Raw genomic sequence first — 27,977 nt, forward strand, 5'->3', positions numbered from 1 at the left:
TTTTAAATAGAAAAAAATATTAGGATAGACATTTCAATTAATTCTTTGACTTTATTCTCGAAATTGCTTGAAACTTAATTGAGATGGATAAGCTATGGACATGGACATTTGAGCTTTTTTTTTGGGTTCGTATTTTAGTATTTTCCTTTCCAAGATAATGAATGATTAAGGTTTTTCTTGGGATATTCCTCCATCAGAGCTTCTCCCTTCTCGTTCTTGAGTAGAACCTTAATTTTTCAAAGATATAACATCTCTCGACTTCTTTCATGCAGATATTCTTTGTCTTGAATGAGGAATTTATTGCGTTGGATTCTCCACAAAAATGTTTTTCTCGATATTTTGACCCTCCTTTGGGGGCCTGTTCTTGTTGAGATAGACTGGATAAATAAAAATCCAATTTTTAGGGACTAGATGACCCTTTTTTTGACTCGAAAGGTCCCACTGGAATGTATAGAGGCAATGTTTCTGCCATTGGCGATAATAAGATAAAAAATAATGAAATAAGTTTATTGAGATTGCAAAGTACAACTGAGTTACACAGTGTTGGCGTAATAAGTAATAATAAATAATAATTTTTGGTGTCTTTGCACAGATAAACTGGTAAGAATGAAAAGGAGCAACAATATACGCAAAAGTATATTTATTTCAGTGTAACAAAGACCCAATAGGTGGTTATGTTTAACTAAAGTATTTATATTGAGTATTGTTTAAAAGTTGCAATCAAAAATAGATATGAAACAATTTATATCAGGATCTAACATTCCCAGAGAGACGGATTGTCATCCTTGACAATTTAAATGTCACGCGAGACTCCACTATATATACAAGTAACTACAATGGATCTTGTAATAAAAAATGTAGCAAATTTAGACAAACTGATGAAATACTATTATCTAAAAGATCTAGGCCTATATTTAAATAATTTAACACTAAAAATGACCTTCTCTTGTAAACCGAAGTCTTCAAAGCAAATAAAAGAACAATTAAACTGTATTCTGGTTTTTCGATCCATCACTTTTACTCTCGCAGAATTCAAAGAACTATCATAAAACATTTTGGACCACTCTCCACTTTATGCCTCTTTCCTTTACTCAAGGAGAACTTATAAGTCAATTTGGAAATTGAATATATCTCTCTTAGAGGATATATCAACTCGTTTAGAAATTGAAAATATCATTGATGAAATGATTAGATACCTTGATCAAGGATAATATACACTTTCTATGGCTTTATAGAAAATTGAGTCGTCTTCTAGATCTGTATTGAAGAAGAAAGGAATTGAAGCAGCAGCAATCAGGAAATAAGTTTTAAAAAGACAAGAACTCTTAAAATACATTCAAGACACCTACGATATCACTGTTCGAGATGAGTTGAATTCTATATTAGAATACAAAACAAGAGGGTCTCTCATCAGAATGCGTAGCAAACTGATAGAGTATAACATTAAACCAATTTATTCACTCTCTTAATAGCTGGGGACTGAGTTCAGTCGACACAGAAGTATCCTAGAAAAGTATAAACCTTAGCTGGATGTTAAGACTCATAAAAATCAAAGACTTTTGGGAAAAAATGGAATACATGTTCGAATGATTCATGGTATATTAATTCTCATACAAAATATTTTCTAGGCCGAATGAAGGTTTCAAATGAATAAAAACCTTGTGTAATTATTGGTAGAGAATGACAGTTCCTTAGGAGAGTTCAATTGTTGATACTCTCATTGTCTTGGTCCTGATGAACGGTTCAACTTTAACCCTCGCCTTAGAACTGTCGATCAGTATTATAAATATCATGCTCTAACTTGAACAGGCGAGCTAAAAAGATTCTCAGGAAATATCGCAGATTGGATTCTCGGCACAGGGGCCACTTCCATGACTCGCGCTACTAATTTTCTACAACAAGTCTGCCAATCCCCTTCTTTATAGGAATTGGTTAAACAGAAAAGAAAAAAAACACCAAGCTTTTCGGTGCTGGAAGAAACTTAATATGGAAGGATAATCCATCAATCCAAGAATAATCACTTAAACCCATTTACAATAAGGGAAAAGAAGAGGGTTCGAAACAAAACGAAAATGACAAATATAGGGAGTATAAACTAAAACCCGGTTGACCCAGCTAGAGGTCTGACTACAAGTTACTATGTGAGTAACATAGCTGGGAGGAGAGGATGTCGACCCAGTTCAGATAAATAATTGTTTGTAAACATTTCATCTAAAACTGTAGAAGCACACAACTGTCTTTCAACGAAATATGACGTCGTTATATTTGAGCCTATAGCCCATCACTGCACCTTGTATATGACCGCTTTAAAGAAATTCATCCTATATTTGTTATACAGAAGCTATCTTACCGTAGCCTTTATCTTGGAAACATTTAACTTTATTTATTTGTGCTTAGATGCCTTCATTAAGTGTTTTTGGTTGTTTACTATCATCTTATTCGTTGATACATATACTTATACATATGTAGGCAGGTATTTGCGTATCAATGTTACCTAATATGAAGATGAGAGCCATGTGCTTAATATAAATGGTGACTTATATGTGAGGTTGTAAAATGATTTATGCTCATGTCAGAAAATAGAAAAGTAAATTAGAAAATAAATTCCTTTTATCTGATTTGGCGACGAAATTGAAGTTACAGAGAATTGTTTATACATAAAGGAGAAGAAGGGTAAGAAAAAAGTGTAAATCAATTTCATCTCTCCATGATTTGTAACATATCCGAGTCATGGAGGAAAATAAGTTGAAAATATGAGACACGTGGGTCTGATGTTTTCTATAGAATAGCTATTTTTAAAATAATATACATTCTTGTATGATGTTGTATGAGGGACACAAGTGATGGTAGACGCCAAAAGATATAGAGATTGACAGAGGTAAAACTTGAAGATCAAAGCTGTTTACTGTAAAGTATAACAAATAATGTGTGGTTAGACTTCTCTTCATAGTACAGTATTTATGACCAAGGTAACTAAGTAATGGATTAACACTCTGTTGGTGAGCCTCCTCTTTATAATATGGCAAACTTGAACTTAGCAAAGAAGATATACACCAAAAATAAAATGTAATTTATTACTTCATAAACATAATTGAAAGATTATAATAATTACGTTAATTAAACTTTGCATAACTTTGTTAACTATTCTGTTCAATTATCACTTGTAAGTATCACTTAAAATGCTACAAATACTTTTATAAATATCAGACATCGATAAAAAATAAACTTTTATCCAAAAAATCTTGACAACAGGTGTATGAGGTTACAAAAAGATGAAATTTTTTATTCCTAATGTAAAAATATTATTTTTTTATCCATGATAAACGTTGATATAAAATATTTGTAGATATGCAAATTTTGGTAATCACCGTAGTACCAATTAGTGTTTTGATTAGTTTGCGTGTAATAAATAAAATAATAATACTTATAATATTCTAAAGTGTATGGCTAAATTTATATGTTTCATTGAAATATGATGAATCCAGGTAATCAAAAGTAAAAATAAAAGAACGAATTTTAAGTAGAACAATTAATTAAATTCATTAAACCTCGAAAAAAGAGATAAATATACAAATACATTTTAAACAAGGCATGATGATATAAATTAATAAATCCATGTAATCAAATTTTATGTTTCAAGAGCAGACTGAAAAGTATTGGGGATAAAAATGAAAATTCAAATGAATAAGAAGCTATTTTATAAATTTTCAGGTTTATATCATAATCTATCAGTTCACAAACGAAGATTTAAGTAGAATGCATATATTAAGATGAAGATTGGCTATCAACAGTACAATAAAATATTGTTTACATAGACTATTTTTTTTTAAACAAAAGTTATAGTTTCTGTAATATTATAGAATCTCCTTATTTAAACATCAAATATATAAACGCCAACTAGCAGATTGACAATAAGTTTAAGTGGCTAAGTAGACCATATTTTTATAAAAATAACTTTTATTATAAAAGTTATCAAAAATTTTTACTTTTCTTCATAGATTTTTCTGTTTGATCAATAACACTATGCTACGAAATTAAAGTCTAGGAACGCCCACTGGCTAAAACCTAAGCTTGCTATAAAACACAAAAGTTATATTTAAAACTTTCAATTGCAGTAAATTTTGTCTTTGAATACTTCTTTTATGAGTATAATTTGGATTCAGAGCCATATTTCGAAATAAAGTAACTATTAATATAAAAATTAAAGCTAGTAACAATTGATAAAAAACATTCTTGCATTCGAAAAACCAAATACTTATTAAGTTATCTTGAATACAGTCTCTACAAAATTGATTTAATCTTACAAAAATCGAGTCAAATGAAAAATCATAAATGGTAGCTGTAATTTTTATATTATAACTGAAAATAATGAATAAACTTTAAAATTCGACTGAAAAAGGGTTACTTTAAAAAAAAAATCAATTTTGATAGATTTTCTTTTGTTTCACTTTTAATTTTCTTATGAAATATTTAATAAATTTTGTAATGTTTGTTCGTGATTTTTTTTTGGAAATTAAATAAAATTTAATCGATTATTATTTGACTAATTTTAAGAAGTTATTCATATTTTAAAGACAGAAAAAGTTCTGAAACTAAATACAAAAAAGTCTTTTTGATTACTTAAATTCAATCAATCAATACAAATCAAACACATTAGATGCGAAACATATTTAAATTGGAATAAATCTTCCTACTTCTTAAATGTTGATTAGTATTTTACTTATTACAAGTAGTCAAATAATGGACTTCTTTATATTTAATTTCGAAACATTTTCACTCAGTTGAATGATATAATGTTTTTCTCAATTATTATTACCTTTATTTTGTATAATTGAAGTTATTTCATTTCCAAATTATGATTTAAATTGCAATTATGCTCAAAAAATGTGATTTTCAAAAAAAAAAAAAAAATAGAAGGTTGAAAAACCAAGCCTACAGCGATTGAAAATTTTAATCGTCATATTCGTATTATTTGGCATTATATCAGAAAACTAAATGTGGGTTTTAGCCGGGGAACGAAAAGGGAATTGATACTGTAGTGGTTCTTTGATGTTTGATTAATAGTAATGATATGCCCTACTCAATATAAAAATATGCAAATATTTTAGTGTCATTTCATATTTAGTGGCTGTGAATTTTGTAGAGGATTTTTCTGCACAAGATCTAAAAAAACGTTTTTTGTCTGTGTTAAAAATAAAAGTAATTTCTGTTAAAATACATTGTGGTGTAATTTTTTGGAAGATACTAAATATGATCAAATAAACGGGATTTTAATTAAATTATGACGCTTAATTTTATTTTGGTTAAAGCTATAAAAAATTTAAAAATGTCGAAAATCAATTTTATATTGAACAACACAATAAAAAACCAATAAGTTACCTTTAACCCATATTATCATTCAATGTTATTTTTAATGAAGGTATTTTTTTCTTGATGACAATTAAAATATAAATTGTACACACCATTAAACGTAAGTACCTTTAAAATGACGTAGATTTACTTATAGATGCTTTGAGAGCTCAAATTACAACTTATATACATTTTTCTATTTCTTTTCGTGCATCACAGTATCAATTATTTGAAGAAAAAAATGTAAATATCCACTAAATACCAGCTTATTTATTTTTTCACGCAAGAGTAGCGTAGAAAAATCACTTTCTAATCAGCCTTAATTTGATTACCCTATAATTTGCATTCCCCCTTTTTTTTGTGTTTACAACATAAGTAGATATAATACTGGGTGTTTCATGGAAATTATGACACTCCTTTGAACTTGAGGTTGTGCAAATAAATTTCCCAGCTTTTAAGCTACTTGATTTTACGTTCTAGCTAAAAGAAGAGTCAAAGGTGTTGACCATCCACCCATGTGAGAAGATTTTTCCATAAAAATTAATGTAAAAAGCCACTTTGCCGATTGCCATTTTGCCAAATGACGAGTTATGACTCTTTACACTAATTTTAAATGATGAAATATTTAATTATTTACCACGAATCGCCATGATTAAGTGTTGATTAATTACTACTTGATTCATCTTGTTATAGCAATGTTCAATCGTTGGATTGAACCACCATAAGAAGAAAAAATATGACAACCATTCAATCATTACTTAAACAACTTCACTAGAAAAAGAAAAATTGTTTCAAGATGAGAAGAAGTAAATACATCAATTGATTGAGATTCAATGGACTCTGCAATTGAATCGATCGCTTCTATTGAATTTTTGAAGGTCCTATGTACATGGTCAAGTACTCCTTTACCCCAAGATTATCTCTTATCTTATAAATATCAAGTTGTGCTTGCCATTGAAGTAGCCTAATAAATAACTATATAGTATTACCACCTGAATCATCATCTTATATATTTTTTTCTTTTGCCAAAGTGTCCATTTGACAAAGTATTCGTATCTTAAAAGCCCATCCACTACCCAACCATCGCCACTTTCAAATTCGAAATATCAGAAAATGAGCAACACACTACCTACAACGATTGTACAGACTTTAAACGCTGCCTAAAGGTCATCATCGCCACCATTGGATACCCTATTAAGAATTTATTGTTCTCAAAGAATGTGAAAAAAACTGTAAATCTCTTTATTTACTTCGAAATATTAGTTATTTAAATTTTATTTGAAAAGTATTCTTATTTCCGTGCAACACCCTGTATAAGATAAACATTGTGATAATAAACATATGTATGTCTACCCAAATTAACTTCCCCTGCTGTAATGCACATACGTACAAAGGTTTAACCAACACTTTTCTTTCCTAACTTTTTATAAGAGTTTAATAATTATATTAGTAGTGTTATGATTTTTAATTTATGGTACTAAGAATTTTACAGCCATTTTGTTCTAATAGCCATTAATGGATTGCATAAAGTATTGAACAAAATATGTATGTACCTACATATACATTAAATGCTCGGCTGTGAACAAACACAAAACAAATTACCGTGATAATGCTGCTGCTATTATACAAAAAAGTGTTTAATTTATTAATATTAATTTTTTTATGCCTATATGTATGTCATAATATATAATGAAGGTAGGATGTCTAAAAATTGCAAAAATAGATTTGTCTTTACTCTATTCTTTTCAAAACTCTTCAGAGTCATTTTAAAGAAATGGGCTAATGTTTGAATAAGCTTGCAAAAAAAAAAAAAAAAAAGACACAACGAAAAACCAATTTTTTATATGCTTAAAAACTGTATTTTGCAATATTTTATATTCAATCTGTCTTGCTTTACAAGCAAGAAAAGTCTTGATACACCAGAGATCAGATTGACAGGTATGGACGAAGAAGTACGTGTCATTGGCGTACCATACTGTCATGATGGCAGCTCAGAGCTGTGATGGACTATTTGATTTTGACAGCAGTCCAAATGAAGATGCAAACAGTCTCTGCAGCATTCCCTTATTCTTTGTTACTCAGACGTTTTTACACTAAGAGACATTGAATAAAAACAAAACTTTTTTATTTTTGTTTCAGCCATTTCATAAAAAATTGGAATTAACAATAACAGGGATAAAGTTATATTTTTTTATAACGGAATGTTTTGGGTCTTCCCTTGGTATTTCAGACGTAAGATGTGCCCTAACTAAATTTCATTGCAAAAAAAAGGATAAATAGTCAACAAAGCAAACTAATAATTTACACAAATAATTAACTACTTGATAACTTATTTAACCATTTGACAATGATTCACAGCTGCTTTTTTCCTTCAATATAAAAATTATTTTTTATATGTGTCAAAAATAAAATATTTTTACAACATTCCACAAAAATAACCAAAATGTAAATTTTTGAAAATATAAATTTTTGTAATCCTTAACCATGCAACTTTCCTTACTATTTCATTTTTAAATTAGTGATACCTCTAGTGTATGTATATTACAACAGCCTGTTTTGAAAACATAAATATAAGTGTTTTGTACGAACAGAGGTCATTAACAAAAAAGGATTAAACATTACTACAGATGGTTCAGCAGTTAATCGATTGTTGTTCTTACTGTTTTCATGCATTCCTTACCTGAAAAAGAAAATCATTAGGTTAATTTACTATTCAATACATTTTGCCGAATTTTTATTTCTTATGATTATAATTACATTAATGCAATAAATCATAATTTAAAATAAATAGAAAATAATAAAAAAAAAAGAGGAAAAGGTACAATAAAAAAATGATTTATTATGATTTTCGAATCTATTTAATACATAATCACCTATAATTAAGGAGGTCAAATTTCTAATTTTTTGAACATATAGTGTACATACAACTGATGAAATATGTAGGTAAGTAATATTTTATTATAATTCTGTGAATACTATAATTTATTGATTTTCTTTATAAAACCTAACAGTATATCCTTATGGGCCATACGTCATATTTAAGTTTACCCTATAACTATATAAGAAGGAAAAATAATTATCAAGGGAATTTTTCATCCCTTGTGAATTCCAATGAAGTTGATACATAAAAGAAAAAAAAGGTTTACTTAATGCAGATTTTTTAATTGATATTTCTTCTATGCGAGGTATTTCATTTGGTAAAAAATTGTTTGTAGGAAAAAATCTTGATTATTCAAAAATTTATAGATAACATGTGAATTTTTTATATCCGGATTTGACTTTATTGGATAAATAAAAACATAACATAAAATTTAGAGTAAAAATGTGTCAAACAATACAAAAATCACACTCTGGAGTGAATAAACACCCCAAAGGAAGAAACAGTGGGTTCAGATGCAAATAGTTTTGTTTTACGAACGTTTTGGATGAGAAATATTTATCAAACTATTATGTTCCTTAAAATTAAAAGTATTACTCATTTTTTTTATATTAGTGTTTATCAATTTTTTTAGAATCACAGGTCAAAGTTCAAATTATTTGCAAACAGTTAATCACAGTTAGTCATTGTTAAAGTGTCATTTTGAGAAATGAATATATTTTTCGCGTAGTTGATATATGAATAATAAATACCACTTACATGAAAATAATCCGCTATTTTATAATTTCGAAATCATTTCTCTTATGCTTCTCAAATTTACTTTTTCATTTTCTTGGTACACACTTTTATAACGTATCCTGACAATATAAGCCATTTTTTATTGTTAATTTTTTATTGACAATTAAAAAGTTTAAACATTTTTTGTCGTGCTCTGCACACTTATTAACTATTGAAAAAAAAAACAATTTAGGGGAATGTTTCTTTATAACTTTTATAAAATGGTTTATTCTTTAAAAATAGTTATCTTTTTAAAATACTTTTAAAAAATATTAAAGAATGTTCCTTTAAAATAAATTTAAAAAAAAATCATAACGGATACCAAAAAATGTCTAATTTCTACACCCGCCCGAAAGAAACAAAGAATGCAAACGTCGTGGAAATGTGTACCAACATAATGAAAAACTGAATTAGAGAATCGAATGAAAATTGAATCCGAAATTAAATAACAACGCATTCTTTTTATTTTTCTTACTTTTTTAATGGAAATAAATTATTGATGTATATATTATGTACAAGTTGACATGTTTGTAGCAGTTGTAACTTGTATAAGCAAATTTTACAACCTGCAATATATTCGTTTTAACAATGATCATTCGAATTACCAACGATACATTGATCCTATCATTTCATTTTGATAAATTGAAATTACCTGGTTATTATGTATTTATGAGTAATATAACACTGGTCATTTGAACTTATAATGTGCGACCAAATACATATATTTTAATAATTTGTATTTAAATGGCCAAAAATTATACCATTAGTATATCGATCATCCATGAAATTCTCTATTATAAGATATGAGCAATGTTTACTAATATTAGTTTGTAAACAAGGGAAGACTGAGTTGTGCAGTGTTGTGTGGAAAAATACAACTCTAAGAAGGATAATAGCAATAGGGAATGTGCTTTGTTTACTTAGTTGTAGTAGCCTGACAACCACCTCTTATTCATTCATATATCCATCAACTCCCCCCCTATGTTATTTTAATTTTAATATAACATATAGAATAATAAGAAAGAAAAACCTCCCTTATAAGGTGGAAACACAAATATCAATATTCTTATCCAGAATCTTGTCCTACCAACTCTTCTTTACGAAGGATAAGATGAAGAAAGGTGCTTGTTAATTGCTTCTTTAATACTTAATTGAACATTGACACGACACCTTGCGGATAATATATAATTTTTAGTTTGTTCATGCCCTGATTATGCATTATCCTCATCAAAGTACTGTAAATCCTTCATTTAAAATTATTCATCTATTTTTTTTGGTCGCAACTTTTACAATTTCTTATATAAGTTGTAATTTGTACAAAATATAAATGCGACTAATTTTTATGTAGTTTGTTTTAAATTCTCGGTTTCTATGTTTACCCATTTTTCTTACAGAAAAAAATGAAAATAAAATATAGTGGTATCGTTTAACATGAAAAATAAGATTTAAATATGCTGTTATGGCACGACAGACATTGTTTTAGCATCTAATGTATGAACATTCTACATACAATGGGCTATGCCTAACATAAATAATAAAACGTTCATAATAAAATATAAAAAGGCTACTTCTCTATCTATGGCTGGACTCACTCCTTGCCCACTATATAACGATTTACAATGGATGATAACTTGAATGCATTTTTTAAAAGCTTCTTTCTTAAATCATACTAAATATTTATATAGAAGGGGAAAAAATCCAGTAAATTATGTTTATGAATATGATTTCATGGTATGACGCTTATGGTTCGTCACGATTATATGCAAAAATGGTTGTTGACCTACGAAAAGCTATGACAGATAGGCTTTATTAACTTACTTTAAAATAGAGTTCTCATGCTAATACAATTTTTACAGGTTATATTCGTTTGTCAAAAAACGAATTAAATAACATCATATATGAGAATTCCAACGAAATGATCAAATAATAAATGTCAAATTCATAAAAATCTCGAAATGAAGTTGGTTGATAAATGATCGTTAGTAAAGCTTTAATACCCCTATATATTAGTGGTGTGTCAGTGTGTTCATTCAGTCCAGTCTAAGGACTGGCTTTTAAGACTTTCAGTACGAAAACTAATTATAAAAAGAAGAAATAAAGTTGGATAACGTTATTAAGGACCGAACTTTGTAAATTTTAAGAGTAACTTAACTTGCCTAAACACGGGAGAACCTATTTTAGTCTTAAATGATTACCGACAGAAAGTTACAATTTATAGATCATTCAAAGGTTTTTAGTATGATTTCCTACCTGAGCATACAAGTATTATAATACATAGTTCATTTTATTTATCAATTTTCAGCTACACATATTCGATCACATAACCCGTTATTTCTTCTTTACAAATTCAATTTTCCAATTATTTTTCGTGTATTTTGCTTATAAACATGTTTTCAGCGTTAGCAATATTTGTATGTTTTTGACAAATAAAAAGTCTTGAAGTTTTATTGTAAGCTATGCAAATATATAGTATTGAAAAAAAAAAAGTGCTAAGAAATTGTATAGTTATATTTCCAAATTTAATCTTTTATGAAGAATTACTTTATAAAAAGAATCAAGAATCTTTATTATAAAAAAATCCAGTAACTAAATATATTCCTCATTTTTCAAAGGTAAAAAATCGCAGAGCACACCAAAAGTTGTTGAATCTGTTTATCTGTGAAATACAAACTAACCCTATTAGCTTGTGTTTATTGCCAATATATGATGTGGACATGTATACCAATATAATAATAAAGTAAATTAGAGAATCACATTCGGCATAAATAATTGCAGTTTTTTTGTCAGAATAGTGAATAATTTTCATTTGTATACAAAAATCTTGCTTTAAAAAAATGAAGAAACCAACATTTTGTATACTCATTTGTACTCTGTTACTCTGTCTAATTTTTATAATAAAATGCTTAGGAGTTTTAGATTTGTGAAACCAGTGCTTCTCGAACTTTTTGAGCAGTGTTCCCATAAATATTATTTAAGAAAAAAATGTTACTCCTCCTTCATTCTAGAAAAATGTAAATGATACCTTATCTTTTGAAAATTAATAATTTGCAAAAGTTTCTTTCTACTTTTCAATTTTTTATTTTTTAAATTTCGATCCTTCTTTTCTAAAAATTAAAATATATGTTTGAAATCTTAACACCATCTTTTTTTGGGAGCGCCAAAGTGATAATAATAGAATGTCTTTTTAGCTCGCCCGTTTTGGGAGTTGGCAAACTGAACAGTGAACTTTTTTTACCTAAGCTATTGTCATACAACATTTTATATATCTATGATACATACGAAACCGAATTGAAAATTTGCAAGGGCTGATAGTCTTAAATATTAATTGCGGAAATATAATTGTAATTCTCGCTTATATTCTTGTATTTTCCCATCTTCTCATGTCCCTTTGACAGCAGTGTGTCGTTAATCTAATGAAACGGCATGACACTTAAACTGCTCTCCCCCAAAATATTCATCAAAATTATCAGGGAGAGCATGTTGATTTTCAGTTTATTTTTTACCAAGTCCAAAATGCTTATGATTAGCATCAACGTCAATGATTATGATTAAATATATAAAAAACACACAAAAATGGATATGTTGAAAAATATTAAAATGTTTTATTTTTTAATTCATTTGTGAAATTAAACATATAGAAGATAATTACTTGCAGATCATAAGTTATTTGATTAATATTCAACCAGTATTAATTTTTCTTCTTTAGAGTAACAAATGAAAGTTTTGTTAAAATATAATTTGTATCAATTTCCACAGTAATGATCAAAATATAGTCTAAAGTACTATGAATAAAAATACTAAGAACATATTATAAAGTTACTTTTCTTGCTAAATGCAACATACTTTAATAGTGCCTTATATATTTTGACATTCATGTATACATATTTATATATGTCTGTGTATGTAAGCCTTATAATTAAGAGAATTAACTAAATACTATTTATTAAAGTATTTTTTATTTGTTTTAATGTGTTGTATTTTAATAATGTTATTTAATTACATTTTTAAGATCCTTTGTAGAGTTGGAATCTCCAGAATTTTTTAAATAATATACACAATGTATGTAGTCTCCACGCAACGTCTCATTGATTTTGAGTAGATTTAGGGTTGTTCTGATACGAGTCATATTTTGGTACTATTTACGGTACTCACAATATATAGCTGGTGACATATATAACATAAGTACAGAGTGAAGGCTCAAAACTTCCAGTTGCATGACTCAGTTACGAAACCCTGACTCTTATAGAATCTCAAAAAGACAACTTAAAACCAATTTGTGGTATTTTTAATTACTATATATTGAGATATAGTAATTATTCAATATATCCTCGTTCAAAAGCAATAACATCTTTGAAACACAAGCAATCATATTGTCAGTTCTGGATGAACAGACTTCATCTAAAATACCTCCCAAACTTCAAAGTCCAGTGGGTTGAGGGCTGAGCTGGAGGATGACCAATTGGATGTCGCTGGAATAGTTTTGCTCTTTTTGGCTGTACAGAGCTCTAATTGACTTTTTGATTTGTAAAAAGTCTACATTGAGACTTCAAGGGTCTCTGCAGCCTTCTCGCAACAAACGTTGCTTATTTAGTTTTTGTATTTACATGTGATAAATAGAAATTTGTTTATTTTTATTTTCAGCTGTCCTTTAGTTTTGTAATGAAACATCTTAATGCATGAAACAATTATACAATTTAAATTGCATTGTAATACAAGTTTTAGAGCCCAATCTGTATATGGCAAATTACCCTTAAAGAATTGAAGAAATTGATGTTCCAGTCGAATAATGATTGACAATCGGCTTTTTGTAAATCTCAAACTCATTTGATTTTTAGTTGAAATCAATAGATAAGTAGATACGTTTTAACATCTTTTTAACATCCTGTATTGCTTATATATAAAACGAATAATGACGCCACAGAAATATCTGAGATGTATCAATGCGGCAGGTCAGACTCCTCAGAGAATCAAAGGTGTAACTAATTCTGTTACCCTATCTAATTATGATTCTTATTTTGAAAAATTGCGTTGTACATGTTCTTCTGATTCACTTGAGTCACTATCAACCTTTTTTACTTTTCATTTAATTATAATTTTTATACTTGAAGGGATGATAAATAAATTATTTACGCTTAATTAAGATTCTTATGAATAATGTATTATCATGTTTAATCAAAGTATGTAGAAGTAAATGAATTAAAGGATGATCAAAAACAATGAAACATTGTTTATAGGCCCAATACCCTCCCATATAAAAATCTACTTAGATTGCTTGGTACTATATTTATGTAGACTGAATCATTTTGTAATAAAAAATATCTGTCCATTTACTTTTTACAATATATATGGATCGTTAACGCAAAAGCAATTGGTATTTTGTTTTCACAATTGAGTGTAGACCACATTTGTATTTACTGACAAGTTATTGTAAATTGCATTCATCAAAATATTCATAATAACCCTATGTGCCTCCCGCTAATTCCATTGAAGGTATCTAAAAATTGAATTTATCAATAAAAGAATGAAAAATTGATAGATTTTATTTGAAGGGGCACAATTCTCAAAAAGCCAAATTAAAAAATATTTAAAGTTCTAGGATATCATAGTTCATGGCACAAATTTGAATACAAAGCCTTTAACTCTTGCAAATATGTCCACAAAATTTTGGGTTATATATACGAGTAGGATATAAGTAAAAAAAAAAATATTAAATCGACTTATTTTCTTCATTTTTGTTCAAGATTCCTTTAATGTTAACACACGAAATATTTGTTCCGCTTTTTATTCGTCTTGTTTAAATACATATTGATACTGGTCCCTCCTTCGTTTTAAAATACTATTCAGCCCTTTTAAAAGTTTTAAAAAGACTGTTATTTAATTTTGTTGTATTTTTCTTTATATTTGTTCAGGTAAACAATTTCAGAAATGGTGCAATATTTGTTGGTTTCCATTTTTGGTTCTTGTATGTATATCAATCTTAAAGAGCTGTTTCATAGAATGCCACTTGTACTGTATAAATCCCATTATTTCCTATGAAATGGAGATTCATAACAAGTAAAGTTAACTTTAACAAAAATGATGCAATATTTTGAATATGTACAGGCGTAAAAACAAATTGACTAAAATTTTCTTAAAAATAGAATTTAGACGCGACAAAATTAGAAAGATACATTTGGAAAATATAAAAATTATTTTTAAGGTACCTTTATTATTTTTTAAATGTTTTTGTTCTTTTAAATCACCCTTTATATGCTGAAAGTACATCTTTCTTGTTTTTTCCATGCACTTTTAAAAACGTAGCGACAATTATGCTACAAATCGAAAATTTATATCATCGTCATTAATTGCAAAAGCTGAGTAACCATAGGTAGTTAACTTATTTTTTTTCTAAGACAAGATTCCCTACATGTATAAATGGAACCATGGTTCATGTAATCCAGATGCACATCTTTTAATTTTCTCAACGTCCAAGGTAACACTAAATCTACAAATATACAGAATGTGAAAACAAAACTGTCTTTTCAAAATAAAAAAAAATAAAAAAGTTTTAACAATCATAAGAATTTTTTTTTCTTAATGATAGTACATATTTAAAATTAAAGTTTTAGAAATCATACCAAACAGATGATATCTCCAAATGACGATAAACTGAATAAACCGAACTTTGGTTTATAAAACCTAGTGTGGTTTTTCACTTTTTTTTTGTTTCTTTTAAAATAAATTTTCTAAGATATTTTAAAAGTATACATAATTGATATTTAAAAATGCAAACCATCATAAGGATTGTACCTTTTTATATAAATTTTAACGATTAATTGATTAAATAATTATAAATGGTGATTCTGCAAAGGTCTTAAAAATATTGGTCTTTCCAGAATAAATATAGTTTTAATTACTTGATTTAAACAAATTGTACCAATTTAAAGTTCTTGCATAATTCTGTATTTGATGGCATCAATCTAAAAGCTTCAGTATACTTATTTGTAATGGTTTTTTTTTGGGTTTTTTTTTTTGGTTTTTTTTCGTTGAAATAATAAAAATGTATTAAAAAATCATTTTTATGTATTAAAAAAATTAACTGTTCTTCAAAAATTGCACCAAATAAGGCTTAAAAGTTTGTATAATTTTATTAAAATATTTGTCAAATCCTTTGCCTCAAATCATCCACATCTAAAACATGCATATTGCGTTCAAAGAAAATTGCCCTTAAACCTACTTCATTTTTAATATTTTGGCATCATTCATCTCCAGTGCCGACTGCCCGAGCCTCCCCACAAACAAAAAAACAAGGGAATTAATTTATTGCGTATGAAATCACTGGTCACGATATTTGTTATTTAACTTGTGACTTCTTTAATCAAAATTAATAAAATAAATACGTACATGATAAGTAAAAATTGACCAGTTATAAAATGTTATATTACTCGTAATACCAAAATAAACAAGTCATATTTATATATCAAATAAATGGATAGTTACTAGTTGTCATTCAAATAATGGAAGATGTAGGTAATTAAAGAAAATGTAATGAGACATGGAAATTATAACTTGTACGATATGTTCATACAAGCTTTAACTTTTAATCAACCTTCATGAGACCATAATCAGAGTTTTTATTAACTATAAATGATTATTATTTTTGTACAACAACTATTTCTTAGCAAAAACTGTTTCCATTATTCTTATTAATAATCTCAAATAGTAAGTAATATCTGAAATTGGATTAAATCTTGTGGAAAAAATTGCATTTTCTGTGAGAAATTTTATTATAAATTATGATGATCCTTGCATTTAGCCCATATACACTGAATTTTAAGCAAATATATACATTTATATTAAATAATAACAACAGCTGACTTTTATTTATAGTTGTAGAAGTTGTTATTATTTATATATATATGAAAAATGTAATATTTTCTTAATATTATATAAATTAATTAAGAACTCTAAATAGAAATTATGTATACAACTCGGTATTTTTTTTTTTCATAACATGGTATACAAAAGAAGGATATTTTTTTTATCCTTCTGAACATTTTTATATGAATTTTGCAACTGTATTTTTTCTATAATTGTATAATTATAATTAAAAAACTAAGTAGTTGTATAAACAAATAAAAAACTTTGTTATTCAAATGTTATAATGAATTTCACTTTTACCGTTGTACAAACATATTTATAAAGTTGTTTTTTGGACATGACTTTAAATGTTGGAGTTGGTTATTATATAAAAATAAGTAGTAATATTTTTTGTTACTAATTATTAGTTTTTTTTATGATTATGTATGTATGTCTGAAGATCTGAATAAAAACAATTTAATGGGGCCACTGTATATAATGTTTGATGATTATATCATAAACATATTTTGATATAAGAAATAAATGTATAGTCGTATTATTCAAATATGGAAGGGTTGTACGTAAAGCACTGAACGTGTACACAAGGTGCGCTGAAAAACGTGCTGCTTGATGTAAATCATATAAATATTTTGATATACGAAATAAAAATTGTCGTTAAAATAAATAAAATATTGCAGGCGTTTGCTAAATTTAGTATTATTTTGTAAAAATGATTCTTTTATTATTATTGAGCACTTTAAAATCTAAAGTACCTATCAGTCTTCAAGACATATTTACAAAAAAATTATACAACTGTTATTATTATTACTTTATTCATGAGAAAAGATCACGTAAGAATTGAAATAAGGTTTGAGTAGTTACATGTGATTCTGTTCATAAAAAACAGAAAGAGCAAGTCCCAATAATGTTTAGTCTTAACAGTTATTTTTGAGAAATTAATTAAGTTTTACAAAAATACTCATCGCCTCCGTCTTTTCTAATTATTCCGGACTCTACAGACAAAGGACATGGTTTGGCATGGATGGTAACAAGGAAACTACCTATCCTTAGATAATAAAATAAATACTTCGCTAATCGATGCTTTTTTTTAAATTGACGCTAAAAACTTCTGGTTAGCCACTAAAACAACAACAACGTCTTACTTGCCCTCTTAAACAAAGTTGTTGTTTAACAACGGGCACACTCTGTAGCACACAACTGAATCTAGTTGATCTAATGAAACATCATGACAGCTAAGCTATCATATTTCAAATTTTCTGGGTTAACATGTAGATTTTAGATTTATTTTATTTTAGGATACCCAAAATACAAATAATTCTCATAGTCCAATGGTAGTCTGGTTTTTTCTTTTCTTATAATTAATTAACCCTGGCCGTTTTTTATATACAAAAACAAATTACTATGATTTATGACGTTTTAATTTGATCTACATATGTATGTACATATAAGACTGTGCATGCCAAAATGTGCAAATATTAGTTTTGACTTAAGATATAAATCTACAAAATGTTTGTGCTTCTCAATATTTCATTATATTATGTACAAAAGATACATTATAAGAAAATGTAAATAAATGATTATAATTATTTTAGAAAACATGGAAATTAATATCATGCCAAAAATCTCAAATCAAAATATCCTTTAGATTTATTTCACTCCAAAGAAATTGTTTATAGCAAATATATGTATTTTTTTACTCTATGTGAATTTATGCAAATTTTAAATACTAGTATGTACAAAGTAGTGATTTCTATCTTTTTCCAAAGCATTTTGGAATGTTTCCAGTCATAAATTCCATCTTTAAACAATAATAAATTTAATAATAACATTATTTGTGTCTGTATATATTTTACATTTCGTGTGTAGTTTGATTTGCAAGCAATTTTGTAAATATATACTAGTATATACACAATGATTTATGGATTTGAAATTTTTTTCAGGGATCTAAAAATATTATGCACTGTATACTTAATGTTTATATGTATTATTCAATTGAATTTCTGATTGAATAAAATAAAACTTATTGACAAATAATAAATGAAAATATATACAGAACCATATTAGAGTACCTATTATGTATACGTATATTCAAATTATTAGCAATGCTAATTTTTATTAATTTTTTGCACAAAAAAAATCTACCTTATTCATGGCGCACAAGCTATTTGTGCTTCTAAAATGATTTTTTTTTCCAAGAAAACTTTAACTCCAACCAGTGATGAAATTAAATAAATCAAATCAATTTCTGAAATCTTGATGGGTTCTATTTATTTTATTTAATAAAATCCTCTCCAACATCAATTACAGTCTCTATACGAGGCTGAAAGCGAAATAAGGTATTTGCCACTTAATTCCTTGGCAAATCCGGGAATTCCTTCCTGATCTGACTGGTAAGTCCGTTTTTGGTGTTGCAGGGGGTTTGATTGGGTTATCGTTTGATGGTACTCCAGAGAAATAAATCCATCAGACTAATATGAGGAAGTTTGGAACCGAAAGTCCTGCAAGATGAAGTCGTCAATTTTTTTTTTGGAGCAATTTGACTTCATATTGCATTGTTGTTGCCTCAAAATTGCCTTTAGAGGCCTCAAATTCCCTCTTAACTTTGCGAACGAACGTCTCATTGAGTCCCATATTTCGATCAATTGTGGTGTTCTCGCTCCCGAGGGGGATTTTAAGAACGGCTCCGTACCTCTTCCAAATATTGAGACAGCTAATTCGTCAATTGATTGCTCTTTTTTTTCAACTGTTGTAGATTCAAACAATCTATATATATTTAAAAGTTAGCTACTCAGGTGCCTGTGTTTCGCCAAAAGAGTGCACCCGGTATCAAACATACAGACATAATCTTTGCTTTCTATTACCTTTCATACTGACTAAAGCCTCATCAATTATTGAACCTATTTGTCATAGGTATGAGCGTGCATTGAATCTCCGGCATTCCTTAAATTTTTTACAAGTTGTAAATATGTTATTTCATTTAGTCATCCGTGTCACAAAAAATAATAATAATATTTTTTCTATGATTTATGTGTTCATTATTTGCAATATGTACAGCTTTGTGAAGTGTGAATAAGATGCAAAATTATTAATCATCAGATTTTATGGAATAAGATCCGCAACAAATGCATTTTGAAGCAATTATATATATATATCCGTTTTATTATACGTAGGTAATGATCCATGTTACATTTCAAAGAGAAGTGACTTTAATTTAATTCGAATTGCACGTCATACCATATAGATGAAAGTATACATTAAATCATTACATCTACCCAATTCATTTCCTATAGTACTTATTTTATAGCCAAAAATCGTTTATACCATATTTGAGGAGTTTGATTAATACAAGCCGACACAGGTAAAATGTTTTTTTAACTTTTTGGATTCTCGATTCAGCGATTGGTCATTTAATGGTATTTTTTACTCTCAATCTATCAACTTTTAACCACTAGTAAATTTGATCTATATTTATATCATAAAATAAAAAATAATTTAAAAAAATGGATCAGGGATGAGTTTAAATTATTGTTCTTCACGCCCAGATCCAAATACCAACATAAATTTCAAAAATTAATTAGGTAATCGTTCTACTATATATTAAGTGACCAATTGAAGGATCTCAAAGAGCACTTAAAGACCAAAGAAAAAGGTTGAGACAGTGAATAAGACCATTGATACAAAAAGACGCCAAACCACCATACCAGCTCTTAGTAAAGAGTTTGACTTCATATAAGAGGATAATAAAATACATTTCCCTTGTAATATCAGCGTGCATACTATTAAAGTCGATGGTAATTATGCATCTTTTCATAAATTATTTGTAATATACGACAGTAACGAAAACAGCAAAGTGTTCGTCACAATTAAGCTGTTTTGTTATTTGTTGGAATCCCATTAGATGAAACTACAATAAAAAGGTGTAATGATTTACAGTACTAAAGTAGGACGTTCAAGTTTAAATATTTTTTTATCCCAAGGATTCCGATTTATAAGGAGATAAATATACATTACTGTATGTTGACAAAATTTGTAGTTTTTCATCTAAGGAACTATATCACTCCGTAAAGTTATGAATTTTCATTCATAGCATTATAACTCTCTATGACCCAAATTTTCTTAGAATTAGATTTTTAAATTTTTCTCGCATATATAAAGTTTATTCTGTATAACTTACTCCTTTTGATATTAACGCGTATTTAGTTGATATTTTCCAAATTTGGTACATCAAGCACTCAAATATATATAATTATATTGCCAAATATATCACATTGGGGATAAAAATGCAAAATGTCATAATATGTATTTATTTGTTGATAATATTTAAAATAATAATTACATGAGCACATAGCTCATAGGATTCATAACAAAAAATTGTTAGAGCACATAAGGAGCAATCAAAACACGTGAACAACTATTGATTTTTCGATGTAACAGAAATACCACGCAGTATTTTTGCACAGTACACAGTGTCAGTGTTGCTCCAAACGTATACTAAAACTGTATGATCAGTTTATAACAGATACATACATAGTTATTTGATTTATAAGTAATTTTCCAAATATGCCAAATTTGGCACATTGGGTCATAAAGGGAGAAGGACGTTCCTCTTCATTGATTGAGTATTCCGGCCCAAGCTATTAGTTACATCAAAAAGTAAAAATGGAACTACTTAGAATTATTTTAGAAAAGAAACTCCAAAATTAGAAATTTTTGGATTTTTTTTTAAATATTACAATATGTTGCAAAAAAAATATCCATAATTCATAGTTATTCACCAAAAATGCTAAATATTTTAGAAGAAAATCTCTAAAATTTACATTCATTCACTAATTATTAAATTTTAAGAAAAAATTTAAAACATTAAAGTTTTAAACCAAAAACAATAAAAATATTCTTTTTTTTGGAAAAAAATTTCAAAAATTCATAACCCTTCTCAAAAAGTTAAATTTTTTGTAAACAAATTTTAAAAATTAAGTGTCAAATATTGTGTTTTTTGAAGAAAGAAAAAATTACACACTCACAGCTGCTCACTAAAAAAAATTGGAAAAAAAATTCAAAAATTAAATTTAAATATAAAAATGAAAAAAAAAACATTTTAAATATAAATTTTCTATTGCAAAGCAAAAAAAACAAAAAAAAACATTTGGAAGGGGGGCTAAAACCCCTCCATCCTACTCCCTGTGAACGCCCCTTGATACAATAAATAGTTTTATGCATATATATCAAACACACTTAAAATTTCCTTTTTCAAAAATGTGACATATTTCTGTAAATTTAAGCGCAAAAGAAAATGCACTGGTTCCTTTTATTTACGTTAAAGTGACGTATATGCTGATACAATTGGGTTTTATTTATCTTCCATCATACAATAGACGAACATTAATATAAAACTAATTTTATATATGTAAATATTGTATGTATACTAAAATTTAAAAAAAGATCCTTCCCACAAAACTATATTTTGTATAAAAATTTTTGAAAATAATTAAAAATTTTTGAGATAGAAGGTTAAATTGACTCAATGATGAATTAATTTTCAATGCAAAAGGAAAATTTTTCATATCTACTTTATTTCTGGCTGATAATTTAATATTAGAATTAATATTTTTTTAATATATCAAATCTTTGAATGCAGTACAAATATTTTAACTTTGGAAGTGTTTAAAACAGTATTTGTTGTACTTTTTGCATGAATTCAGCCATTTGTATTTACAAATTTTCCATACTGAGAATGTAAATTTATTTTGTTGTTAATGACCACCTCAAAAATAAGTACCATGCTATTATTAGGAGAATGCAGTAGTATCATTGGGAATGAAAGAAAGCATGCATATACTTAAATTAATAACCACTCAAAAAGTACAGTACAACAGATTAAAAATAATTGCCTACGTGCTTCTTTGAATTGATTTCATAATACTTGATTATCATTCAAAATCAATGTCTGGAAATTTTTCACCATAATAAACATTAGATCTATTCATTTATATGAACAAGAATTGGGCATACCATTTTTGTTCATTTGCTTGTAAACTTTGAACAAATCAAGATATTCATTAAAAATATTTTCCCTTCTATAAATTTTTGTTTCACTGCTATAAAAAAATAGACCGATAGGATATTTACATAAATAAAAAAATGGTACTCCGTATAAGTTTTCGTACACGTTATACTTTTCTCTTTAACTTTGCTAAGAGAAATACAGTGAATCGAAGAAGGAGAAGAGGGATATCCACTTTTACAGGATATTCCGATAATCAATACATTGGAGGATCATGATAGGAGGTGGAGAGTCTCATCATGTGGAGGAAATTGTAAGTTTGTCTCTACTCGAAGTAGATCCAGTGACTGGGATATGAGGCTGAAAGAGATCACATTTAATTATGTGAGCCACAACGACTTTTTCTTGTATCTATCATGAACCATTATTGTAAAGTTACTTTCAGGAATACCGTGTACGGAAGTTAAGGTGTGTAAATTCGTCTCTTTCTAAATGTTTCTTCATGGAAATCGATGCACTCGCTAAAGGCATAAAATAAGTACACTATTTAAGTTTGTCTTCACTTTCTTTTCCGTGATTTTTTTTTTTTAATTATAAAAAAATTATATTCAAAAAGTGTTGTAAAGCAAATATGTAGCAAATAATATAGTATATGAGTGCAAGGAGAAGGATCTTGAATATTTCGAGATATTTGAACTCTTATAACTAGGATCAATTAAGAAAATAGAGGGCCTCATTATTTAGAAGGTTGTGAGTTTGTCTCTTAAGGACTATTATTGTGGAGGTACTCGGGTTCGAGGCTGGAGGTTATCACATCTCATTAACTAAGACGCCATTTGAATTTTTACGGAAACTATATTTATGGCCAAATGAAATATAGAAAATAAGCAAAGCAAAGAATATGTTATTGGAATAGGAGAAGAGCTAGTTTCACTCTATAGAGATATTTAGAGAATTATCCCTTTGGAGGATAAGTAAATGGTTGGCCTCATAATCAGGAGAAGGTGTGAGCTGTTTCTTATGAATTATCAGGGAGGAGGGACTCGGATTCGAGTACAGAGGATATCACATCTCATGATGGAAGGCACTACGACTTTTTCTCGTATATTGAACCCATCCCAGCGTCCATGGATCGACTACGAGTCCCTCTCCTCACCCTATTAGTCTATAAAATACCAATTCACTACTTCTTCAAGTTATTATTTCGTCGAAACTGTTGCACTAATTAAATTTCAACTTTGTGTTTACACAGTCTCCAATTTCGAGATAGAAAGAGAAAGTATGATGTACTGGAAAACTTATACAGTGTATCCCATCAAATATGTAGAAATAATTAATAAAATATAGATATATTTAAAAATATTTTATAACGAATAATTATTAATTATATAATTTGAAAGAAAACACTCTTTTTTAGCTTATCGTACATTTCATTTGTAGCACTAAATTGTATTTTTTTCTCTAATTATTTATGGTTAATGAATATATAGCTACTTTGTAAGTACATTATAGAGTTTTTTAGGCTGGATATATATGAAGATGCCATTTAGATTGTATCAATAAATATACGAAACAGTTAATTTTTTTGTTTCACAAATGTAATTTGTAAAGAACAAAAATTGAGATTTTATTCTTTGTGTAGAATTTGTGTTAAATAATTTTATACATACAGGGTGAACCCTAAATACTGATGAATAAAAGTTATATAAAATATAAAATTTCGCTTAAATAAAACGGAATATAAAATCAATAATTGGGAAAAATAGATTCAAAGTGGTTCCATTTTGCAGAAACTACAGTCTTGAGTAGGTAAGGCTAGGTATCACACTAGGCACATCCAATTTCCATGGGAATAATGTCACATTCCCTAATTAGGGAAGCTTTCAGTGCATTTTAATTAAGATGGGCTTCTTGGAGACGCTGTTTTCCAGAATGAACTAGATTCTAAAAACATCGGACTTAAAGTCAGAATGGATGAAACCTAACAGTTGTTGCTCCCAAAGCAAGAAAAATGAGTCTCATACCATTTTTGTATCCTATTTGACGTGTGAGAGATAGTACCATCCTGTTGAAAGGTTTAAATCTCTTACCCGAAATGATAATTGCCATATCGCTGGAAAATTTTCTCAAATATGGTAAACACGTACTCAATGCTGTTAATTTTGTACAAACAAAGGTAAGATACAAAAACAGCTATTGGCCACATATACCATTACTGACTCTGTTTTTTTTTGTTTTTTTTTACATCCAATAGATTATAAAGGGTGAATAAGATCTTTTATTGACCAAAATCTGAAGCTTTTGTGGCATTGAATAGAGCTTCAATATAAAAAAATTTAGCATCATTGAAACAATTTCAAAAGGCTTGAATGTCTTTAAAAAACTGAGAAGTTTTTTGCATCTCTTTACTTTCTTTTATCTTGTACTTGAAAAATAACCATTAAATCTTTTAAGCAAAAGATATTGATAATATATTAGAATTTTTTTTTTACAATGAGATCTCGGAATTTCTTTGAGTTATTTGAAAGTTATTTTTTAAAGTATTTAGGGTCCACCCTGTATATATATAATTGAAAAATTGTCAAATCTTATAAGCCCCTTTAAAAAAAAAAAAAAAGAAGAAGAAGATTGCTCGTAAGAAGTTATGATTGTAATGACTCGGATAGACATAAAAATCTTTATCAAGAGTAGTAAGGGGAGAAAACTATAGAGGGGACATGGAGGGAAAATAAAATTTTCCCCTTCTGAAACAAGAATAAGAATACGTATTTTTTCTTTTCAATTGTCTAAGATATGACGATTTTGTAAACAATTAATCTAAATGATATATCCACAGGGTTGAATAATAAATACAAGAGAATAAGTTAGCTATTTATAAATTAAAGTCCTGTTAAGACAACTCATCGATATCTTAATTGAAAAAAACAGTTTGTCGCATTTTATTTTCAAGCATTTGTAAATATTACGGAATGAAAAAGCCGAAGATCCTTTTTTCAAAAAGACTAAAAAAACAGTATTGAGTGAATAATGAATTTATAAAAAGTAGCGCGCTTATTATCGTTTTTATTAACAAATTATTGTTTTATTCGATCCACTAAACCATGTATTACAAATCTCTTTAATCTTTTTTCAAAACTATATTTGTCATATTACTTTGTTTGTTTTATATAATATGTCCACAAATAATTCAATTGGAACCATACTTTACTATGTTAATTGTTTGAGTATCTTACCGTATTTAAATGTTGAAACGAGCATGGACCAATTCCCGAGTATGATGAAAAATAACACATAGAAGTAACACAAATTCATATTGAATTTTAATTAATATTTTTTTTGTAATTTTTTTTTCCCAATATTTTCTTATTAAAAAAATAATTTATTCGCAAAGACTAAGGAAATGCGTCTAATATTCATTAAAAACTGGGAGAACAAGAATGTAGGACTACCATTGCTAAGAATGTTTTATAGAACTATAAATTAAAAAATAATTGAGGAGAAGATGTAAAAAGGGTTAGGCGCGCGGCTCGATGAATGATATCATACTGATTTGTGAAGAATATATATTTTTTCAGATTCTATAGAAAAGGAGTAAGGGGGAGGGAAAAAAGAAAGATGTCACGGGCGTGTATTTTCGTATATATTCAGTTCATAAAATTATATTTTTTCCAGTACATAAAAGTGAGCGCGTGTATTGAAATGATAGAAGAAATAAATTCCATTATTTAATATGTTATTTTTAAGCAAATTTTGTTTTCTATTGATTTTATTTCAGGGCTCAATAATTAACAAAAAAATTAATTATTTTTCGATTGAATATGGGAATTTTTAAAAGAATTGATATTTGATTGATTGAACTTAAGTTTATTGGAGGGAATTCATACATAAAGTAAAATGAATTACATATGAAACTCATCGAAATAAATATATTTACTCTTATTTTTATGAATAAATCTCCTTTAGTGAGTATCATTTTTATAACCACCCCCTCCATTTTGCACTCGTAAAAATTAATTAAAATAACAAAAACACTTGTATCAATATAAAATATCGTGGAAAATAATAGTTAATTAAAAATATGAGTTTGGGTTTCAAAAAGATATAATTTGGTATTCTTATAGTTAAAACATTACTTTTAAATTTTCGATATAAATTTTGATGAAATTGGTATTACTTTATGTGAATTTTGGAAACAAGTTAGTGTCCATCAGTTTTTGATGGGATTGTCTGTATTATTTAAAAGGATGCAGAAATATTGCATTAATATAGCTATATATATATACGCCTCACACCGCGTTATTTCACTGAAACCAACGTATATAATGTAATTTGTTGTCAGCTGTCAATGTTACTGGTTTTTCCCCTCCCATTCAATGTTTTGAACAGTGATTGGTTGAATTAGAATTAGCTCTTCTTAAGTTGTTAACAATTTTAAACAATTACTGTAGTTTCTTGTCAATCCTTTTATAAATTAGTTATCCTTTTGTAAGTTTTAATATTTTATGGTTTCAAATTTATAAATTTTTATATAGTCACTCCCTCTTTACCCGTGGGTCGGGTTGCTTCCCTGTATTTTAGCTCCTAAGTATTTTAGTCGTGCATTTAAGTGTATCCCTATGATTTAAACTATCCCTCGTCCGGAGTCACCTCTTTTATATTCCTTTTATCCGTTGATTTGACGACAAGACGGGATATTAATATATTGATTGTATCTTCAGGTAAGACTACAGCAATTGTCTAATAATAATTCCACAGTTGGTAGAATTGCCTAACTACCCACTGATTTTGGGCCACTTTTTTGTTTCTTTTTGGAGGATGTATTGTGTGCTACAATAAAAGTAACAATGTGCTCAGTCCTCACATTAAAAAAAAGAATCAAAGAAATCAAAAGAAAACATAAAGAAACGAATTTTAAGTAATTAGTTGATTATTAGTACCAAACCTCTATAAAAAATTTCTTAAAACAGGAATAAATTGTTATGGTACAATAATTGTTTTTGGTATTTCACTACTTTTTAACTAAAAAGACAAAACTTATTTTTCTTTTAAATAAAAAAAAATAAAAAAATAGAAATAGTTTGTACAATGGACTCATTTTTGAAAAAAAAAAAA

At 27.7% G+C, this 27,977-nt stretch overlaps 1 protein-coding gene across 1 annotated transcript in view; it reads right to left on the reverse strand.

The window, feature by feature from the left end:
* The window catches only part of LOC121128022 (putative receptor-type tyrosine-protein phosphatase mosPTP-1), a 124,131-nt gene extending 97,708 nt beyond the window's left edge, over nucleotides 1-26,423 (reverse strand). The window contains exon 1 of the mRNA XM_040723599.2: nucleotides 26,099-26,423. Within this exon, the coding sequence (XP_040579533.1) occupies nucleotides 26,099-26,177 (79 nt within the window). The 5' untranslated portion in view covers nucleotides 26,178-26,423. The remainder of the gene's footprint in view (nucleotides 1-26,098) is intronic.
* Between the last annotated feature and the right edge of the window lie 1,554 nt (nucleotides 26,424-27,977).

The sequence above is a fragment of the Lepeophtheirus salmonis genome, chromosome 13 (assembly GCF_016086655.4).
Source record: "Lepeophtheirus salmonis chromosome 13, UVic_Lsal_1.4, whole genome shotgun sequence".
Classification (NCBI taxonomy): domain Eukaryota; kingdom Metazoa; phylum Arthropoda; class Copepoda; order Siphonostomatoida; family Caligidae; genus Lepeophtheirus; species Lepeophtheirus salmonis.